This window comes from Camelus dromedarius, chromosome 9 (genome assembly GCF_036321535.1).
Source record: "Camelus dromedarius isolate mCamDro1 chromosome 9, mCamDro1.pat, whole genome shotgun sequence".
NCBI classification, from domain to species: Eukaryota; Metazoa; Chordata; class Mammalia; order Artiodactyla; family Camelidae; genus Camelus; species Camelus dromedarius.
In genome coordinates this window covers 69,685,085-69,702,029 of record NC_087444.1, presented here as the reverse complement: position 1 = coordinate 69,702,029, position 16,945 = coordinate 69,685,085, and the positions used below count along the sequence as shown (strand labels likewise).

The window sequence follows — 16,945 nt, the reverse complement described above, 5'->3', positions numbered from 1 at the left end:
CCCTGATGATTAGCAATGTTGAGCATCTTTTCATGTGCCTGTTGCCCATCTGCATTTCCTCTTTGGAAAAATATCTATTCAGTTCTTCTGCTCATTTTTTAATCGGATTGTTTGCTTTTTGTTGTTGAGTTGTATGAGCTGTTTATATATGTTGGATATTAACCCCTTATCAGTCATATCATTTGCATGTATTTTCTCCCATTCAGTAGATTTTTGTTTGCTTTGTGCATGGTTTCCTTTGCTGTGCAAAAGCTTTTAAGTTTAATTAGGTCTCATTTATTTATTTTTGCTTTTATTTCCTTTACATTAGGAGCTGGATGAAAAAAAATGCTGCAGTTTATGTCAAAGAGTGTTCTGCCTATGTTTTCCTCTAGGAGTTTTATAGTATCAGTCTTACATTTAAGTCTTTAATCCATTTGAGTTTACTTCTGTATGTGTGTTAGAGAATGTTCTAGTTTCATTCTTTTACAGGTAGCTGTCCAGTTTTCTCAGCACCACTTATTGAAGAGATTGTCTTTTCTCCATTGTATGTTCTTGCCTCCTTTGTCAGACATTAATTGATCATAAGTGCATGGGTTTATTTCTGGACTTTCTATCCCATCCCATTGATCTATGTGTCTCTCTTTGTGCCAGTACCATACTGTTTTGATTACTGAACTTTGTAGTATAGTCTGAAGTCAGGGAGTGTGATTCTTCCAGCTCTGCTCTTTCTCAGGATTGTTTTGACTATTAGGGGTCTTTTGTGTTTCCATGCAAACGTTTAAATCATTTGTTCTAGTTCTGTGAAAAATGCCATTGATAACTTGATAGGGGTTGCATTGAAGCTGTAGGTTACCTTGGGAAGTATGGCCATTTTGACAATGTAATTCTTCCAGTCCATGAGCATGGTATCTTTCCGTTTGTATCATCTTCAATTTCTTTCATCAGTGTCTTACAGTTTTCCAAGTACAGATCTTTTGCCTCCTTAGGTAGGTTTATTTCTAGTTTTTTTATTTCTTTTGATGTGATGCTAAATGGGATTGTTTCTTTCATTTCTCTTCCTGATAGTTTGTTGTGAGTGTATAAAAACGCAACAGGTTTCTGTATATTAATTTTTTATCATGCAGCTTTACCAAATTCATTGATGAGCTGTAGTCGTTTTCTAGTGGTGTCTTTAGGATTTTCTATCTGTAGTATCATGTCATCTGCAAACAGTGACAGTTTTAGCTCTTCCTTTCCAGTTTGGATTTATTTTTTTATTTTTTTATCTTCTCTGATTGCTGGGGCTAGGACTTCCAACTATATTGAATAAAACTGGCAAGAGTGGGCATCCTTGTCTTGTTCCTGATTCAAAGGAAATGCTTTCATCTTTTCACCACTGAGTATGATGTTAGCTGTGGGTTTGTCATATATGACCTTTATTATGTTCAAGTGTGTTCCCTCTATGCCTACTTTCTGGAGTTTTTTTTTTATTATTATTATAATTGGATGTTGAATTTTATCAAAAGCTTTTTATGCATCTCTTGAAATGACCATTTAGTTTTTATTCTTAATTTTTTAATGTAATGTATTACACTGATTTGCAGATACTGAAAAATCCTTGCATCTCTAGGATAAATCGCACTTGATCATGGTGTATGATCCTTTTAATATATTGTTGGATTCTGTTTGCTGCTATTTTGTTGAGGATTTTTGCACCTATGTTCATAAGTAATATTGGCCTGCAATTTTCTTTTTTGTGATGTCTTTGGTTTTGGTACAGTGTGATGCTGGCCTCATAGAATGAGTTCAGAAGTGTTCCTTCCTCTGCAATTTTTTGGAATAATTTCCTTCTTTTCTTTCTTTTCTTTCCTTTCTTTCTTTTCTTTTCCTTTCTTTCTTTTCTTTTCCTCTTTCTTTCTTTCTTTCTTTCTTTCTTTCTTTCTTTCTTTCTTTCTTTCTTTCTTTCTTTCTTTCTTTCTTCTCTCTCTCTCTCTCTCTCTCTCTCTCTCTCTCTCTCTCTCTCTCTCTCTTCTTTCTTTCTTTCTTTTCATGTAAAAAACAATTGTATTAGTTGCCTAGGGCTGCCGTAGTAAATTACCACAAACTGGGTGGTTTTGTTACCGAACCAGGTTGGCTTGCCCATTTGCAGCAAGCTGAAGCATCTAGATGAGATTCGCAGTGGCGAGGCTATTCGCAATGCAGCCAACCGAGGAGAAAACAAGTCTCTCGCCTTCTTCCCCAAAACCAAGGGGATTTATTGGAATAGTTTCTGAAGGATAGGTGTTAACTTCTCTGAACGTTTGGTAGAATTCACTGGTGAAGCCCTCTGGTCCTGGACTTTTGTTTGTTGGGAGTTTTTGAATTACTGACTCAATTTCAATACTGGTAATTGGTCTTTTTGCTTTTGATCATATGTTTTGATATACAGTACTGTTTAGTTTTGGTGAATTCCAATTTATCTGTTTTTTTCTTTGGTTGCTTGTATCCAGCCACCACTTGAGATCCCTCTAACCCAGCCCCACACAGCAGCTAGAGGGAGCTTTCAAAACTTATGTCCTCTCATGCTCAAAACAGTGCTGTTTGTGATTTAGAACAGTGCTTCTTGAATCAAATATGCAAAGGAAGCATCTGAAAAATCTTGCAGAATATAGATTCTGATTCAGGAGGGGGATGAGACCTGAGAATCAACACATCTACCAAGCTTCCTGGTGATGTTGTGGCAGATTGTGTTTTCCAAAAATGACCACAGCAGTATGTCTTGTTGTTACTGAACTGAACTTGAGTCCGCTTGCTCGCTGCACAACAAAGCCAATCTACTGACACCAGGTTGTGGTGAAGGAAAGTACAGTATTTATTTGCAGGTGGCAAGCAAGGAGAATGGGCAGCTTGTGCTCAAAAGACCCAAACTCCCCAGTGGCTTTCAGGGAAGGGTTTTTAAAGGCAACATGTGGGGTTAGGGCTGCAGGGTATGTGACTTTCTTCTCATTGGTTGGTGGTGAGGTAACAGGGTGATGTTTTAGGAACCTAACCTGACTCCAACCAGTCTGGGGCCTACTAGCTTGTGGTCCATGTACTCACCATCCTCCACCTGGGTGGGGGTCTTAGTTTCTGTAGAACGACTCAAAGCTGTGTATCAAATTACTATGTATATCCCCTGAGGAGGAACTAGCACTTTGTTTGATCACTGAACCCTTGTTTAAGCCATCATTACTTTTCTTGATTGACTGTTTTCCCTTTGTTTCTGCATTCCTTTCCTTCCCTAATTAGTAAACTATTTGAGTCTGCTCTTTGCAACTCAAGGAAGGTCTAGGAGACTAAAGCCTTTTTCTACAAACAAGAAATAAGGGACATGGAGGGGCTTTCATACCCAGGAGGGCCCCATAGCACCCTGCTCCATTTCACTGACCCACACGCTTCCAGAACCTTGTGTTCCCCCATAAAAAGGTGGAAACCATTTCCCCATCCCCTGAGCCTTTGCAGTTGCCTCAACAAGTGGAATGTGGTGAGGGTCACTGCCTGGCATCTGAGGCTAGGTTTTATAAGGCAGTATGGCTTCTGCCTGGCTCTCTATTCTTTGTATTTGCCTTTGGAACCCACCCACCACACTGTGTGAAAGCCAGTCTCTCCCACGTAGAGAGATGCATACAGGAACTGAGGCCCCCGCCAATAGCCAGCATCAACTACCAGACATGTGAGTGGTGGTGCCTTCAGATGGTTCCAGCTGAAGCGCAACAGCTCATCTTTGAACTGAGAGGAGTTACCCTTGCAGACTGCAGATTCGTGAGCAAAATACATGTTGTCATTGCTTAAAACGGCTGAGTTGTGCAGTCATTTATTATATAGCAGTAGATAGCCACAGCAATGCTGATCCTGCCGGTCCATGGACCACACTCTGAATAGCAAGGAGCCAGACCGCTAGATCATCCAGAACCTGTGTTTATGCAATTTTTCTACTTGTTATGCTCTTTCCACCCTCTTTCTCTTTCCCATTCTCTTTCATTCTCTGATAGCTCCCCAAAGAGCTCTCTCTCCTCAGGCTGGAGCCCTCCACCTGCTGGGCTGGGCAGCTTTTCTACAAATGTGGAACTGGGCAGGAGTTACATTTGCAGCCCTGCTTCTCGGCTTCCATCCTCAGGTATCTGCCTGTCTCCTGCAGGTGGAGCTGTGATGCCCTGCAGTGCATCTGGGAACATCGATGAAGCCTCACCGCGCATCTGCTCACACCCACATTCCATTTTCAAACGTTTGAAATAGTGGCGCACAAGAGAAATACAACGGGAGCTACTTATGTAATTTTAAGTTTTCTAGCAGTCATATTTAAAAACATAAAAAGAAATAGATGAACAAGCATAGCAAAAGATGTTCAACATCATTAATCATTAGGGAAATGCAAATCAAAACCACAGTAAGGTACCACCTCACATCCACTAGGATGACTATCATGAAAAACAGAAAAAGAACAAGTGTTGGCAAGGAGGTGGCAAACCGGAACTCTCACGCACCGTTGGAGGGGAGTGGCAAATGGTACAGGCACTGCGGAAAACAGTATGGCACTTCCTCAGATAATTTGGTATAGAACGACTGTACGGCCCAGCGATTCCACATCTGGCTATATATACCCAACAGAACTGAAAGCAGGGACTTGGATAGATATTTGTACCCGCTTGTTCATAGCAACGTTAGTCACAATAGTCCAAAGGTAGAAACAATCCAAGTGCCCATTGACAAACAAAACGTGACTGTACATACAATGGAATATTATTCAGCCTCAATAAGGAAGGAAATTCTCATACATGCTGCAACATGGATGAACCTTGAGGATATTATGCTAAGTGAAATAAGCCAGTCCCCAAAACAGAAATACTGTGTGATCCCACTCACAGGAGGTCCCGAGAGTAGTCAAATTCATAGACAGACAAAGTAGAAGGGTGTTTGCCAAGGGCTGTGGGAAGGGGGAATGAGGAGTTATTGTTTAATCAGTACGGTTTCAGTTTTGCAAGATGAAAACACATTCACACAATGTGAATGCATTTAACTACTGAGTTGTACACTTAAAAATGGTTAAAATGGTAGCTTTTATGCAATGTTATTTTACCACAATAAAAAAGTTTAAAATAAACAGGTGAGGTTGATTCTAGTCATATTTTTATTTATCTCAACATACTCAAAATTGTCACTTCAATATGTAATTAATTTTTACAACTATCGGAATGCTGAATATTCTGTTTATCATACCAAGCTCTAAAATTCAGCGTGTATGTTACACTTAGAGCGCACCTCTGCTAGGGCTGGCCACTTTTCAAGTGCTCAACAGCCATCTGCACACATCTCCATCATATTTGGAAAGACCCTTGTCTCCCCTGCAGCACATCTGCAGGGCATCTGCAAATACACCTAGAGTTTCCCGGCAAACCTCCCACATCATCTGCAAACATACCCCCCACAGCTCAACACCTCCATCTCATCTCAGACATCTTTAGGAAAGCTCTTGCTCAAGGAAGGCACGCCGATTCCAAATCGACATTGGCAGGTTGATTTGACGTGCAAATCCCCCCACCTTCTTTGCATAAACTTGCATATCATTCATGTGTCCCTCGGAAGCACATTGGCTGGGCCTCAGATAGTCATCTCAAAGTCAGGGAGGCGGCGGCCTGGGGCAGGGCTGGAGGCCCCCTCCTGCTTCCCTTCCAGCTCTCTGTCCTCTTCCTCGATGCTCTCCTCCTCCTCCTCTTCCAGTAAGGTGACGAGTTCTTCCCGAAGCGCCCCCATCTCCAGCCCCAGGCTGCACAGCTGGCCCAGCAGCTGGACATCCACTCGGCGGAGGTTCCCCTGTGAGTGGGAAGGGGGAGTCATGGGCACCCCACCTCAGAGGGCGAGGGGTTAGTGTGCCCCCACCTCGAACCCTGGGTGGGAGTGGCTCCCAGCTCAAGCCCCGGCATAGATCTTTGCCTGACCAAATTTTAGTGAGGATCCTGAACATTTTCCTGGGCCCATCAGCACTTCCTTGTAAAATCCAGTTTTAGCAAGACTCCCCCTCCTCCATATCTCATCATTCTCTCAATATCTGATCAGGTTCCTTGCCCTCCCCCCTCCCCCAGGTGATGGCTGCTCACCCGGGCCTGCCTTCAGCAAGAATCCTGCTAGGTTGGTTTAGCCAGAATCCCCCCTAACCCCAGATGTTTCCTCTTAGGAATTTTCTGTCCCCTGACCCCTCCCCTGCTCCTTGGCTGTAATTTTCCTCTTGCCTATGCTGTGTTCGGAGCTGAGCCCATTCTGTTTCCTTTACTGCAAAATCCCACCGCAGTGATCCCCATACTTAGGGCCTGGCCATCTTTCACAGGTGTCATCAATTACTTTTTCTTTAAAGGTCCTGGCCCACAGCACATGGGTGGAGTCCTCACTGTGTCCCTGGACTTTAACTGCCATCCTCTTCTGTCTCTGATCTCTGCCTCTGTCTCCCTCTGCCTTGGCCTCTCCATTCCATTGGCCCTCACTGTCCCCATCTCTCTTTCTCTCTGTGTGTCTTTGAGTCTGTCTCTTTGTCTCTCTTATTCTGTCTCCCTCTCTTGTTATCCCTCTCTGTCTCTCTGTCTCTGCTTGACTGTCTCTGTCCCTGTCTTTCCAGATCCCTGTCTTTCTGTCTGTCTCTGTTTCTCTACCTCTCTGTCTCTCAGATTTAATCTGAGTCTGTTGTGGTTCTCAGTCTCTGCTCTCCATATCTTGTCTCTGTCTCGCTGGGTCTGTCTCCATGTCTTTTTTTTTTTCTCTCTCTCTCTCTGTGTCTGTCTCTGCCCCTACTTCTCTAGTCCTGTCTCTCACTTTCTGTCTTTCAATCTGCGGCCTTTTTATTTCCATACATTCCCCATCATTCATCCATTCTCTCCACCTCCATCTCTTGCCCCTCCAAACCCCTCACTCACCAGCTCCTCCCAGATCCACAGCAGACTCTCCCTGGCACTTCCAGTGTCAGCCCCTGGGAACATGAGGGTCTGACCCACCTTCTCCACTGGGGGGAACCCGTTCAGGGCCCGGGGAGGTGGGCCCAGCCCCGGAGGCACCAGTCCAGCCTGCCTCAGCTGCTTCCACAGCTCCATAGTCTTTGGGTAGTGACAGCCAGGAGCAGGAAGTAGCAAGGTCCAGAGTGACCCAGTCCCCCAGGGAGCTGGGGGGAGGGGAGTAAAGGGCAGTAGGGGTGGGGGAGGGGGACTGGGCATCCCAAAGTCCATTTTCCCCTGAGAATCAGCAGCCTCGTGTGGGTTTTGGTTTTTTTGTTTGTTTTTCATACTGAAGTTTAACTTCAACTCTGTTCTTAAGAATCCAACCACAGCCCCTTTGGCGGAGGTCAGACACCACTGTCCCTGACTCTTCTCAGGCAGGACCCCTCACCGGGTGTGTGGATGCGCTGCCTCATCCTTCCTGCCCCCTCCTGGGTCCTTCCAACTGCTCCTCCCCAGCCTCCCCTGCAGCCTTCTCCACTTGACCTCTGGCTTCCTCCTGCTGGGTCTTTGCCTGTATTCTCCACTCCAGCCCTCCCACAGCTCCCTGATCCATGTGCCTGAGGAGCCAGAAGTGGCTTCCAGGAGAACGATTCCTTGGCTGCAGTGCCTCGGTGTCCAGGCTGCTGGCCCACAGCTGAGCAGCCAGTTCTGCCCACCCTAGACTTGCCTGCAGTCATTATCACTAGCGTCTTGGGCCCTGCCACGGAGAAGGTCAGGATGCACTGTGGGCCACCCTCAGCTAGAACCCCTCTTTCAGGGGTGTGAAAATTCCACCTATATGTCAATGGCTCCCCCGTCTCTGACTCTAGTCCTGACCCCCAGACCTTTACTCAGCATCTCCACCTGGACGTCTCAGCCATCTCATGACCATGAATATGGTCAAAACAGATCTCTCAGCTGAGACCTACCCCACTATTAGTTTCCTATTGCTGTTGTGACAAATTACTACAAACTTAGTGGTTTAAAACAACACAGAGTTGTTATCTTATAGTTCTAGAGGTCTGAAGTCTGAAGTGGGTCCACAGGGCCGGGAGGCTCCAGGGAAGAATCCATTTCCTAGCCTTTCTTAGCTTCTAGAAGCCACCTGCATTCCTTGGCTCATAAGCCCTTCCCTGCATCCTTCCAACCTCTTGCACCTGTCATCACATCTCCTACTTCTTGACTCTTCTGCCTCCATCCAAATAGGACTTTCGTGATTACACTGGGCCCATCGAGATCATCCAGGATAACCTCCCCATCTCAAGATACTTAATCACATCTTCCCTTTACCATATAAAGTAACATATTCACAAGCTCCGGGAATCAAGATGTAGATATGGGGGGGGCGCTATTCAGCCTACCACACCTACCTTTCTGTACCTGCTGCTTTCCCAGTTTCCCCATCTCCATAAATGGCATCACTATTCTTTTAGTTTCTCAAGCTATTGGCTTTGTCCTCAAAACACTCATAACCTGGGCACTTCTCACCATTTCCATTGCCCCGTTCCTGCTACTGCCCACAGGACTCATCTCCTGCCTGGACTATTGCAGTAGCCTCTTCCCTGAACCCTGCTTTCCCCCCTTGCCCTCTAAGGTCTGTTTTCCACTGGGCAGAAATGATCCTTAGAAAATGTAAATCAGATCATGCCCCTGCAAATGGAATAAATTAGTCAGCTTCTTGCTCACCTCTCTGACCCAGTCTCCCACCTCTCTCTGCAAGCTGGTCCCACCTCTGAGCCTTTGCACTAGCTGTTACCTCTGCCTGAAACACATTTCCCCCAGATCTTTTTTTGTTTAATTTATTGAAGTATAGTCAGTTTACAATGTTGTGTTAATTTCTGGTGTACAGCATAAATTTCAGTTATACCTATACATACATATATTCATTTTCATATTGTTTTTCATTATAGGTTACTACAAGATATTGAATATAGTTCCCTGTGCAATACAGAAGAAACTTACTGTTTTTCTATTTTATATATAGTAGTTAGTATCTGCAGATCTTGAATTCCCAATTTATCCCTTCCCACCCCCTTTCCCCACTGATAACCATAAGTTTACTTTCTGTGAGTCTGTTTCTGTTTTGTAAATAAGTTCATGTTTTTTTTTTTATTTTTTTTATTTTTTAGATTCCACATAAGAGTGATATCATATGGCATTTTTCTTCTCTTTCTGGCTTACTTCACTTAGAATGATGATCTCCAGGTCTATCCATGTTGCTGCAAATGGCATTATTTTATTCTTTTTTATGGTTGAGTAATATATATATATGAGATATATATATGTATATATCTATCTCACATCTTCTTTATCCAGTCATCTACTGATGGACATTTAGTTTGCTTCCATGCCTTGGCTATTGTATATATTGCTGCTGTGAACATTGGGGTGCATGTGTCTTTTGGAATTAGAGTTCCCTCCAGATATATGCCCAGGAGTGGGATTGCTGAATCGAACGGCAAGTCTATTTTTATTTTGGGGGGGAATCTCCATACTGTTTTCCATAATGGCTGTACCAAACTACATTCCCACCAACAGTGTAGGAGGGTTCCTTTTTCTCCACACCCTCTCTAGCAAAACAACCCCACGACGGTTAGATACGTATTGTCAGGCCCGAGTGACTCTTTCATCCTTGTCAAGGGGAGTGCTAACCTTCTCTCTTTCATACAACACTCCCCCAGATCTCTGAATGGCTGTTTTTCGCTAAAATGTCATCTCTTCACAAAGGTCTTTGCCGGTGGCCCTATGCCCCAGTCACTCCCTTTTATAGTGCCTGTTTTTATTTGCCTCTTATCAAACACTGTCTGAAATTATCTTGCCTATTCATTTGTTTCTTACCCATCCTCTCTCTGCCTGGAATGTTGACTTCCTGCCGAAGAAGCTTGGTCTGCCCTGTTCACCACGGCAACCTCAGTACCGAGAACAGTGCCTGCCACGTGGTAGAGACTCAGTAAATATTTGTAGAATGAATAAATAATTCTATCCATAAGACCTCGTATTGAATTTTCACGCCAAATTCTAGCCTTGAACTCCAAACTAAAATTGTGAACACATCACAATGCTAGTCTTGAGATCCCACTTCTGTCCCTTACCTAGATCTAACCTCAACACCCACCACCCACACCTTTCCCGTCCCTAACCCTGCTTTAAAGAAAGAAGCCAACAGTTTCTTAGCGCATCATTCCCTTTTCTAGGGAGGTAGCAAGCCAGAGCTAGAGGAACAGGAAAGCTGAGGGGGGCTGTGAGTGCAGTGGGAGGTCAGGAAGGTACTCCAACAGGAAGGAATGCCCACCCTCTTCTAGGGAAATGCTGCGGAGTCCCACATACTAAGGCCCGTGGAAGAAGGGACGCCAACCGATCCTTAACCCCTAGAAGAGTGAAAAGTGTGTGTTCCTTTAAGAGGAGGGTTGGAAAACGGAGGGGGCGTGGCCATGAGAAAAGACACCCGAGCCTGAATCGGATGGGTAGGATTAAAAAAAGGCCAGCCCCTTCCGGTTACGTAGTCTTAACAAGATGGTGGCGCCGAGGACGGTGGGTGACTTTAGTTAGAGCCCCTAAAATTAGCCCCTCTGCCTTCAGGGCTTCTGTCGGCCCCCAGGAAGCAAGGAGCAGGAGGGAGCAGAGGGCCTGTCCCGCTAACTCTCACGCTGAGCGGAGACGTGTGGCCGCAGGGGGTCGGGAAGGATCCGTGCGGGTCACAGACCGCAGAGGAGAGAAACCAGTGGGGAAGCAGGGCGTTCGGTGTGAGAAAGGGCGCCCAGCCAGTTAGGAAGGGATCCGACTGCGGGCGGGTGAGAGTGGGACCTGCAAGGGATGAGGGTTTGGAAGGGATTGGCCGAGAAACTGGGATTTGAGGTCCTAGGGTAGGGGACCAAAGGATACAAATGAGGGCAACTCATGGGAGAGTTAGGAATTTTGATGGAAAGCCAAAGGGATGATGGGTGTGGGGGGGGGGGGGCAGGAACCAAGAGGTGAATTTGGGAATTCCAAGGAAGGACCTAGGAGAAATTAAGGGGAGAATTTGCCATATTGGTGGAGAGAATTTAGGAAGAATGGGCAAAATCAAGGGATAGACTTAACGAAAAATTAAAGTAAGAGGTTGGCAAGGTTCACAGCCGCACTATATACAACAGCCAAGACATGGAAGCAACCTAAATATCCATCCACAGATAACTAGATAAATAAGCTGTGGTATATTTATACAATGGAACACTACTCAGTGATTTAAAAAAAGGAATAAAATATTGCCATTTGTAGCAACATGGATAGACCAGGAGATCTTCATTCTAAGTGAAGTAAGCCGGAAAGAGAAAGAAAAATACCATATGATATCATTCATACGTGGAATCTGAAAAAAAAAAAAAAAGAAAAAAAAGACACTAATGAACTCATCTACAAAACAGATTTGCAGACATAGTAAACAATCTTATGGTTACCAGAAGGGAAGAGGGTGGGAAAGGATAAATTTGGGAGTTTGAGATTTGCAAATGTTAGCCACTATATATAAAAGTAGATATAAAAAAGCAGATTTCTTCTGTATAGCACAGGGAACTATATTCAATATCTTGTAATAACCTTAAATGAAAAAGAATATGAAAACGAATATATGTATGTATACGTGTGACTGGGACATTGTGCTGTGCACCAGAAATTGACACATTATAACCGACTATACTTAAATTACAAAAAAAAAAAGGCTAGATGACATTCAATTAAGAAATGAAGTAAGATTGGGAGCTTAAGAGGAATTTTGAGGGAAAATAAGAATTTGGGCAAAATTATCAGGAGAATGTGGTTAAAGCAAAAGGAGAAATGGAAGAGGCTAAGAGAAAACTTCAGAGGGGAAATTGAAGGAAGAGTTTGGGAGCTTTAACAAGTTAAGGGTGGTTTGGAGAAAAGATTATATTTGGGGTAAAGGAATGTGTTATTCAGGAAGACTCTGGGGAGAATTGGATAAAATTAAGAGGAGAATTTGTGGGAAACTAAGAGGTCAGATAATAGAGGTTTTGAGAAAATAAGGGTTTGGGGGAAATTGGGAGGATTTGGGGAAACCAAGAATATTTGGCCAAATCAAGGAGAATTTAGGAGCAGAACTTGGGGAAAACATGAGGACATTTTGTGGATCCCAGAGAATTTGGAAGTTCTGAATGGAGGATTAAGTGAGCGGAAAGCTTTGGGGAGGGGGATTTGTGGAGCAAGCACAGGGGGATCCCGCTGTGTGTCTCACAGGAGGCTCCAGGCTCAGCCCCTCCTCCCGTCTCCTCTTCCCCAGTCCCTGCGCCTGGCGGCCCCGGTATGGAACTGGGGTACCGGCAGCATCCGTGGCCTGAGCAGGGCAGTGGACCCGGAGGGCATTCAGAGGAAGGGGAGGACGCTGTTCCAGTTCCTGGCAGACCGATTCTATGACGTGGCGGCCGTGAGGGAGTACCTGCTCCGAAAGCAGGTGTTGAAGGTGCACCAGAAGAATCGGTGAGAATCCCTGGCCTGCAAGACCCTGCTGTTCAGGCCTCCCTAGTCGGTGCCCACCCTGCCCTTGCCACTCCAGGCGGTGCCAGCTATGCCCGCTTGCAGCGTCATCTCCAGCCCACACCTTTCCCACATTCCAGCGCATAAAGGCCGCCTGCCGCCCACCATCTCCTCTTGGAGTTCGAGCTGGCACTTCAGACTATGTGGCTAACAGCACACCCTTGATTCCCCCTAGAAAGTCTTCTCACCCCAAGCCTTCTCCATCCCAGTGAACAGCCACATTCTGAGGAGTCATCCCTGATTCCTCTCTTTCCATCCCTTCCGTCCACATCCAGTCCATCAGTAAAATACTAGAATGTCACAGGTTTGCCCAGCGGTCATCTCTTACCTGGTCACCTCTTGCCCCTACAGTCTGTCATAGTCTCCAGAGCAGCCAGAGGACTCTTCAGAGAGCAGAATGGGTCACATGACTGCTTTGCCTCAAACCCTCAAATGGTTTCCAGTAGCAACTAGAATAAAAGCCAAACTCTGAGGCTGAAAACCTGGCCCCTACTGAGCTTTGAGACCTCCACCAGAGACTCCCCCAACCCCGTCAGCTGATGGCCTTACTGCTGTTCGTTCAGCCATCCTAATTCAAGCCTCCAAGCCTTTGCACTCGCCGTTCCTTGGCCTGGCAGACTCTTGCCTTGACATCTGCGTTCCTTCTCCCACTCATTCTCTGCTCAAGTGTCATCTCCTTCAAGAAGCATTTCTTCCTTTTTTTCCTATCATTACATCATTTTTATTAGTGATTTTTATACTGTGAAATATTTGCTACATTTTTTGATGACATTCATAGTTCATTCAGAATCAGGCTTTCTGGGTTTCAGTAGGTGCATGAATATTAATTACTACACAAATATAAAACTGTTATTCTGAAATAAGTTTCCTCAAGATTATTTTTATGTGGCTAGAATGACATGTCATGAAATAGAACAGAACTTTTCATTTGAATATAACTCTTTATTCCTAAGAAGCATTTCTTAACACCCAAACTAAATTAGCCTCCTCTGTCCCTACCCCTGACCCAGCCCACTCCTAGTCTGTTCTTCTGTGTTAAGATCATCATGGAATTGATACTCTGCAGTTTGTTACCTGTTTCCCCCAGTGAAATAACTTCACAAGGGCGGGGCTGGTTATCTGCCTTGATCACCACCGTCCCCTGGTGCCCAGCACCTAACAGGCACTCAGTAAATATTTGCAGTCTGAGTGTGTGTGTCCCCCTGCCTGCCTGCCTGCGTCTTGTGCTGTGGACTCTGACCGTGTCAGCAGCGCCGGGGCCTGACGACGGGTGTGGTGCTGCCAAGCCTTATCCTCACTCTCCTCCCGGCAGGTCCTTCACCTACATCAAGGAGCGATACGGCCCGTACGTGGCAGGTGCCCACTTCATCCTGAAGCAGGGAGGCGCAGTCAAGTATGACGGCAAAGGTGCAGAATGGGGTTGGGGGAGGCGGGAGAGCGGCTCCAAGCCCCAGGCTCTTCAGTCAGACAGGCTTCTGTGCGCCCCCCAGTCTCTGTCCCCTCCTAGCTGTGTGACTTGGGACTTGTTCCTGAGCTTCAGTTTTGTCATCTGTAAAATGGGTTTGCTGTAAAGATTCAAAGCCATTTTGCAATCCAGACAGTTGTAACAGGCCCGGCCTGGCACGTGTGCTCAGTCAGTGTTGGTGCTGCTTTTCTTTGCTCTTTCCCCCTTCCTTTCTCATTCTTACCTTCCTCCTCCTCCTCCCTTTTTTCTGCCTTTTAAATATTTTATTATATATGTTTTTGTTTTGGGGGGAGGTAGTTAGCTTTATTTATTTATTTATTTTTAATGGAGGTACTGGGGATTGAACCCAGAACTTCATGCGTGCTAGGTATGCGCTCTACCTTCACCCCTACCTTTACTTTTTTGAAAAACAAAATTCATGTAAGCTTCATCAACCCCTCATCTTGGTTCCAGTTAAGATTCTCACTTGGTTTGAACACTCCCTCCAGCACCTGGAAATGCCTCAACTTTTGCCCATCTACAGGGAGTCTGGTCTTAGAGCTCTATTCTCTTCTGTTATCAGTAATCTCTTTGACCCTCAGCTTCCAGGTATGTAAAATTGGCCAAACCTTCCATCTTTGATGGGGTTGTCAGGGGATCCAATGAGACCAGACACGTAAAGCCCTTAGTCCAGGGCCTGGAATATAGTAAGTGCGCCAGGCCCAGTACAGTCGTTGTGTTATATGGGCTGCGAGTGTTCTCAAGAAGTTGGTGGCCTAGGGAGGGGTAGGGTACCCTGCAAACCCTGTCTTCCTTTCCAGGTTTCAGGACAAGGAGTGGATGCGGTCAAGTGGGCGTGGCCTGTCCTTTCTTGAGTTCTGGGAGTTCCGGGCGGTGCCCATAGAGGCTGTCGATGCCAGTGGCTGTGCCATCAACTACCAAGGCCTGGACCACCTCTGTGAGTGGGGGGTGGGGATGGGCAGGGCTCTGCACTTTCCCTTTCGTGGTGAGCTCCAGAAGGGCCCTCGGTGCCATCTGCCCTCTCCCCCCTCTAGTGGCCCTGAAGGAGCTCCAGTCCCTGTCGCTGCGGTGCTGTCCCCACGTGGATGACTGGTGTCTTAGCCGCCTCCACCAGCTGGCCGACTCACTGCAGGAGCTCTCGCTGGCTGGTTGCCCCCGAATCTCTGAACGGGGCCTCGCCTGCCTCCACCACCTCTGGTGAGACCTCAGCTCAGGCTGGGCCCCAGGCCAGGCGAGGCGCTACCACCCAGCACAGATACATGGGAGAGGGAGTGGGGAGGGGGCGCCGCTGGGCAGCTCCCGCATTCCTGCCTCCAGGACAGAGTCAGTGTTTGTGGTGATGAGCACAGCTGAGCAGCACGGCAGACCCCTGGGAGAACGGAGGACCCCTGGTTTTTTTGTTTTAATGGAACTCCATGATATTTACACTGTTGCAAAACAAGAGGAGCCAGAGGTGTCTGTAACTAACATGGTGGGTCTCATGTACTTGGGCCCTCAGACTTTTATTTTAGGAAGCTGGGGGTTGAAGTGGGGGCGGGGGCAACCCCCTCCCTACCCTGATGCAGACACGCCGTCCTTAGGCGGGCCTCCCCCATCTTGCCTCCTCAGGAACCTCCGCAGGCTGGACATCTCCCACCTCCCTGCTGTGTCCAACCCGGGCCTCACTCAGATCTTGGTGGAGGAGATGCTGCCCAACTGTGAGGTTCTGGGGGCTGGCTGGGCCCAGGGCCTCAAGTTGGGGCTGGAGGAGCAGTCGCAGGACACAGCCAGCAGCCCCATCCCTGCCTAGACTCAGCCTGCGTCAGCAGGGCTGCGCTGAGGGGCCGACAGCCCAGTTCTGGCTTCTAGCCGGTCTCACCAACGTGGGGGTCGGGCGGGCTGAGGGGCCCTGGTGGGATGGAGGGAAAGAGTGTGAGGCGGGGTATTTACTCCCCAACCCAGGGGGCTCTGTACCTTGGGCGGAAGGTCACAGCCCCTGTCAGGCACGCGTCCCTCCTTCCAGTTCACAACCTCCTCCTGCCTCTGCAGGCCTGGGGGAGGTGGGGGCTTCCCCACACCGTGCCCACCACTATGTCAAGAAAACTCTGGTCAAATTATCCCATTTGCATGTGCTGCTGTTTCCTGCCGGGACCTGACCAAACAGGGGCTGCTACCCACGTTTTACAGGGTGCGCTTCCCTGTGTGGGACTCAGCTCACCGCAGGACCCAGGCGTGGTCCACACCAGTAAAGGCTGGGAGCGCCTCAGGTCCACGGTGTTCCTGCTTATTGCATTACTGACTCAGCTCCAAATTCAACTTTCTTGTTTGCTCTGTGAAAATTGATGTGGCCCTTAGAAATATTTTTCCCTTGCTAACTGGCGTGATCAGGTTTGCCAGCAGAGGGCACTGGGAAGACGTTCCTCGTCAAGGGAAAGGCTTTTGCTTCCTGGCTCAGGTGTGCAGCGCGGCGCCCCCTGCAGTGCTGGCTCGGCTTCCCCAGTGCCTGGTTCCTGAAGCCCCAGGTGGTCAGCAGCACCCCCGGCAACACACCGCCCCACACACACCCCCGCAGTTTCACGCAGGAGCGCCTGCACGGAGACACCTCCCTGAATGCCTCACCACACCTCTGAACGTGGATTTCCAGTAAATTCTGAGGCACCTTACCAACGAATCCCTTCCTGTTTCAGTTTGCTGTTAAAGTCAATAATTCTTTATATTAAACTTTCCCTGTTCAAAGCACTATGTAGTTTTTCTCTCTGGATTGGATCCAAACTGATACAGGACTGGCATCCGGAGAGTTCCCAGAGATAAACTCAGAGGGACAGGATTTGGGAGTTGGTTTTTCCTGCCTCTGACTTGAGGGCAGCGCAGAAGCCCCTGGCAACGGGCAGAGGCACAGGAAGAACCCAGGGCATGCAGCAGCAGCAGCAGCATCTGAGGGGCTTCCTCTCGGGTTGTGATGAGGCGCCAACTGAAGGGCGTGCCCTGGGGGCTCCTAGGCTGCTGTGCTGACCTGTGGCAGTGATGACAGCCCTAA

At 47.1% G+C, this 16,945-nt stretch overlaps 2 protein-coding genes and 1 pseudogene across 3 annotated transcripts in view; 1 reads left to right on the top strand and 2 right to left on the bottom strand.

Annotated features, from left to right (window-relative positions):
* The window catches only part of DMAC2 (distal membrane arm assembly component 2), a 42,980-nt gene extending 27,123 nt beyond the window's left edge, over positions 1-15,857 (top strand). The window contains exons 1-6 of one of the 2 annotated variants that reach the window (XM_010985245.3): positions 10,433-10,469; positions 12,211-12,407; positions 13,777-13,857; positions 14,730-14,866; positions 14,964-15,126; positions 15,538-15,857. In XM_010985245.3, the coding sequence (XP_010983547.1) occupies positions 10,452-10,469; positions 12,211-12,407; positions 13,777-13,857; positions 14,730-14,866; positions 14,964-15,126; positions 15,538-15,718 (777 nt within the window). In that variant the 5' untranslated portion in view covers positions 10,433-10,451 and the 3' untranslated portion in view covers positions 15,719-15,857. Of the gene's footprint in view, positions 1-10,432; positions 10,470-12,210; positions 12,408-13,776; positions 13,858-14,729; positions 14,867-14,963; positions 15,127-15,537 lie in introns of those variants that run through there. The other variant, XM_064489350.1, reaches the window with a different exon arrangement.
* On the bottom strand, positions 5,090-7,099 carry ERICH4 (glutamate rich 4). The gene is made up of 2 exons (XM_010985246.3): positions 6,882-7,099; positions 5,090-5,790 (listed from the first exon to the last, which is right to left on the bottom strand). Exons 1-2 carry the CDS (start codon positions 7,053-7,055, stop codon positions 5,578-5,580), a joined length of 387 nt encoding a protein of 128 aa, XP_010983548.1. The 5' UTR covers positions 7,056-7,099; the 3' UTR covers positions 5,090-5,577.
* LOC116155027 (U6atac minor spliceosomal RNA) lies at positions 9,512-9,611 on the bottom strand (annotated as a pseudogene).
* Positions 15,858-16,945: the final 1,088 nt, after the last annotated feature.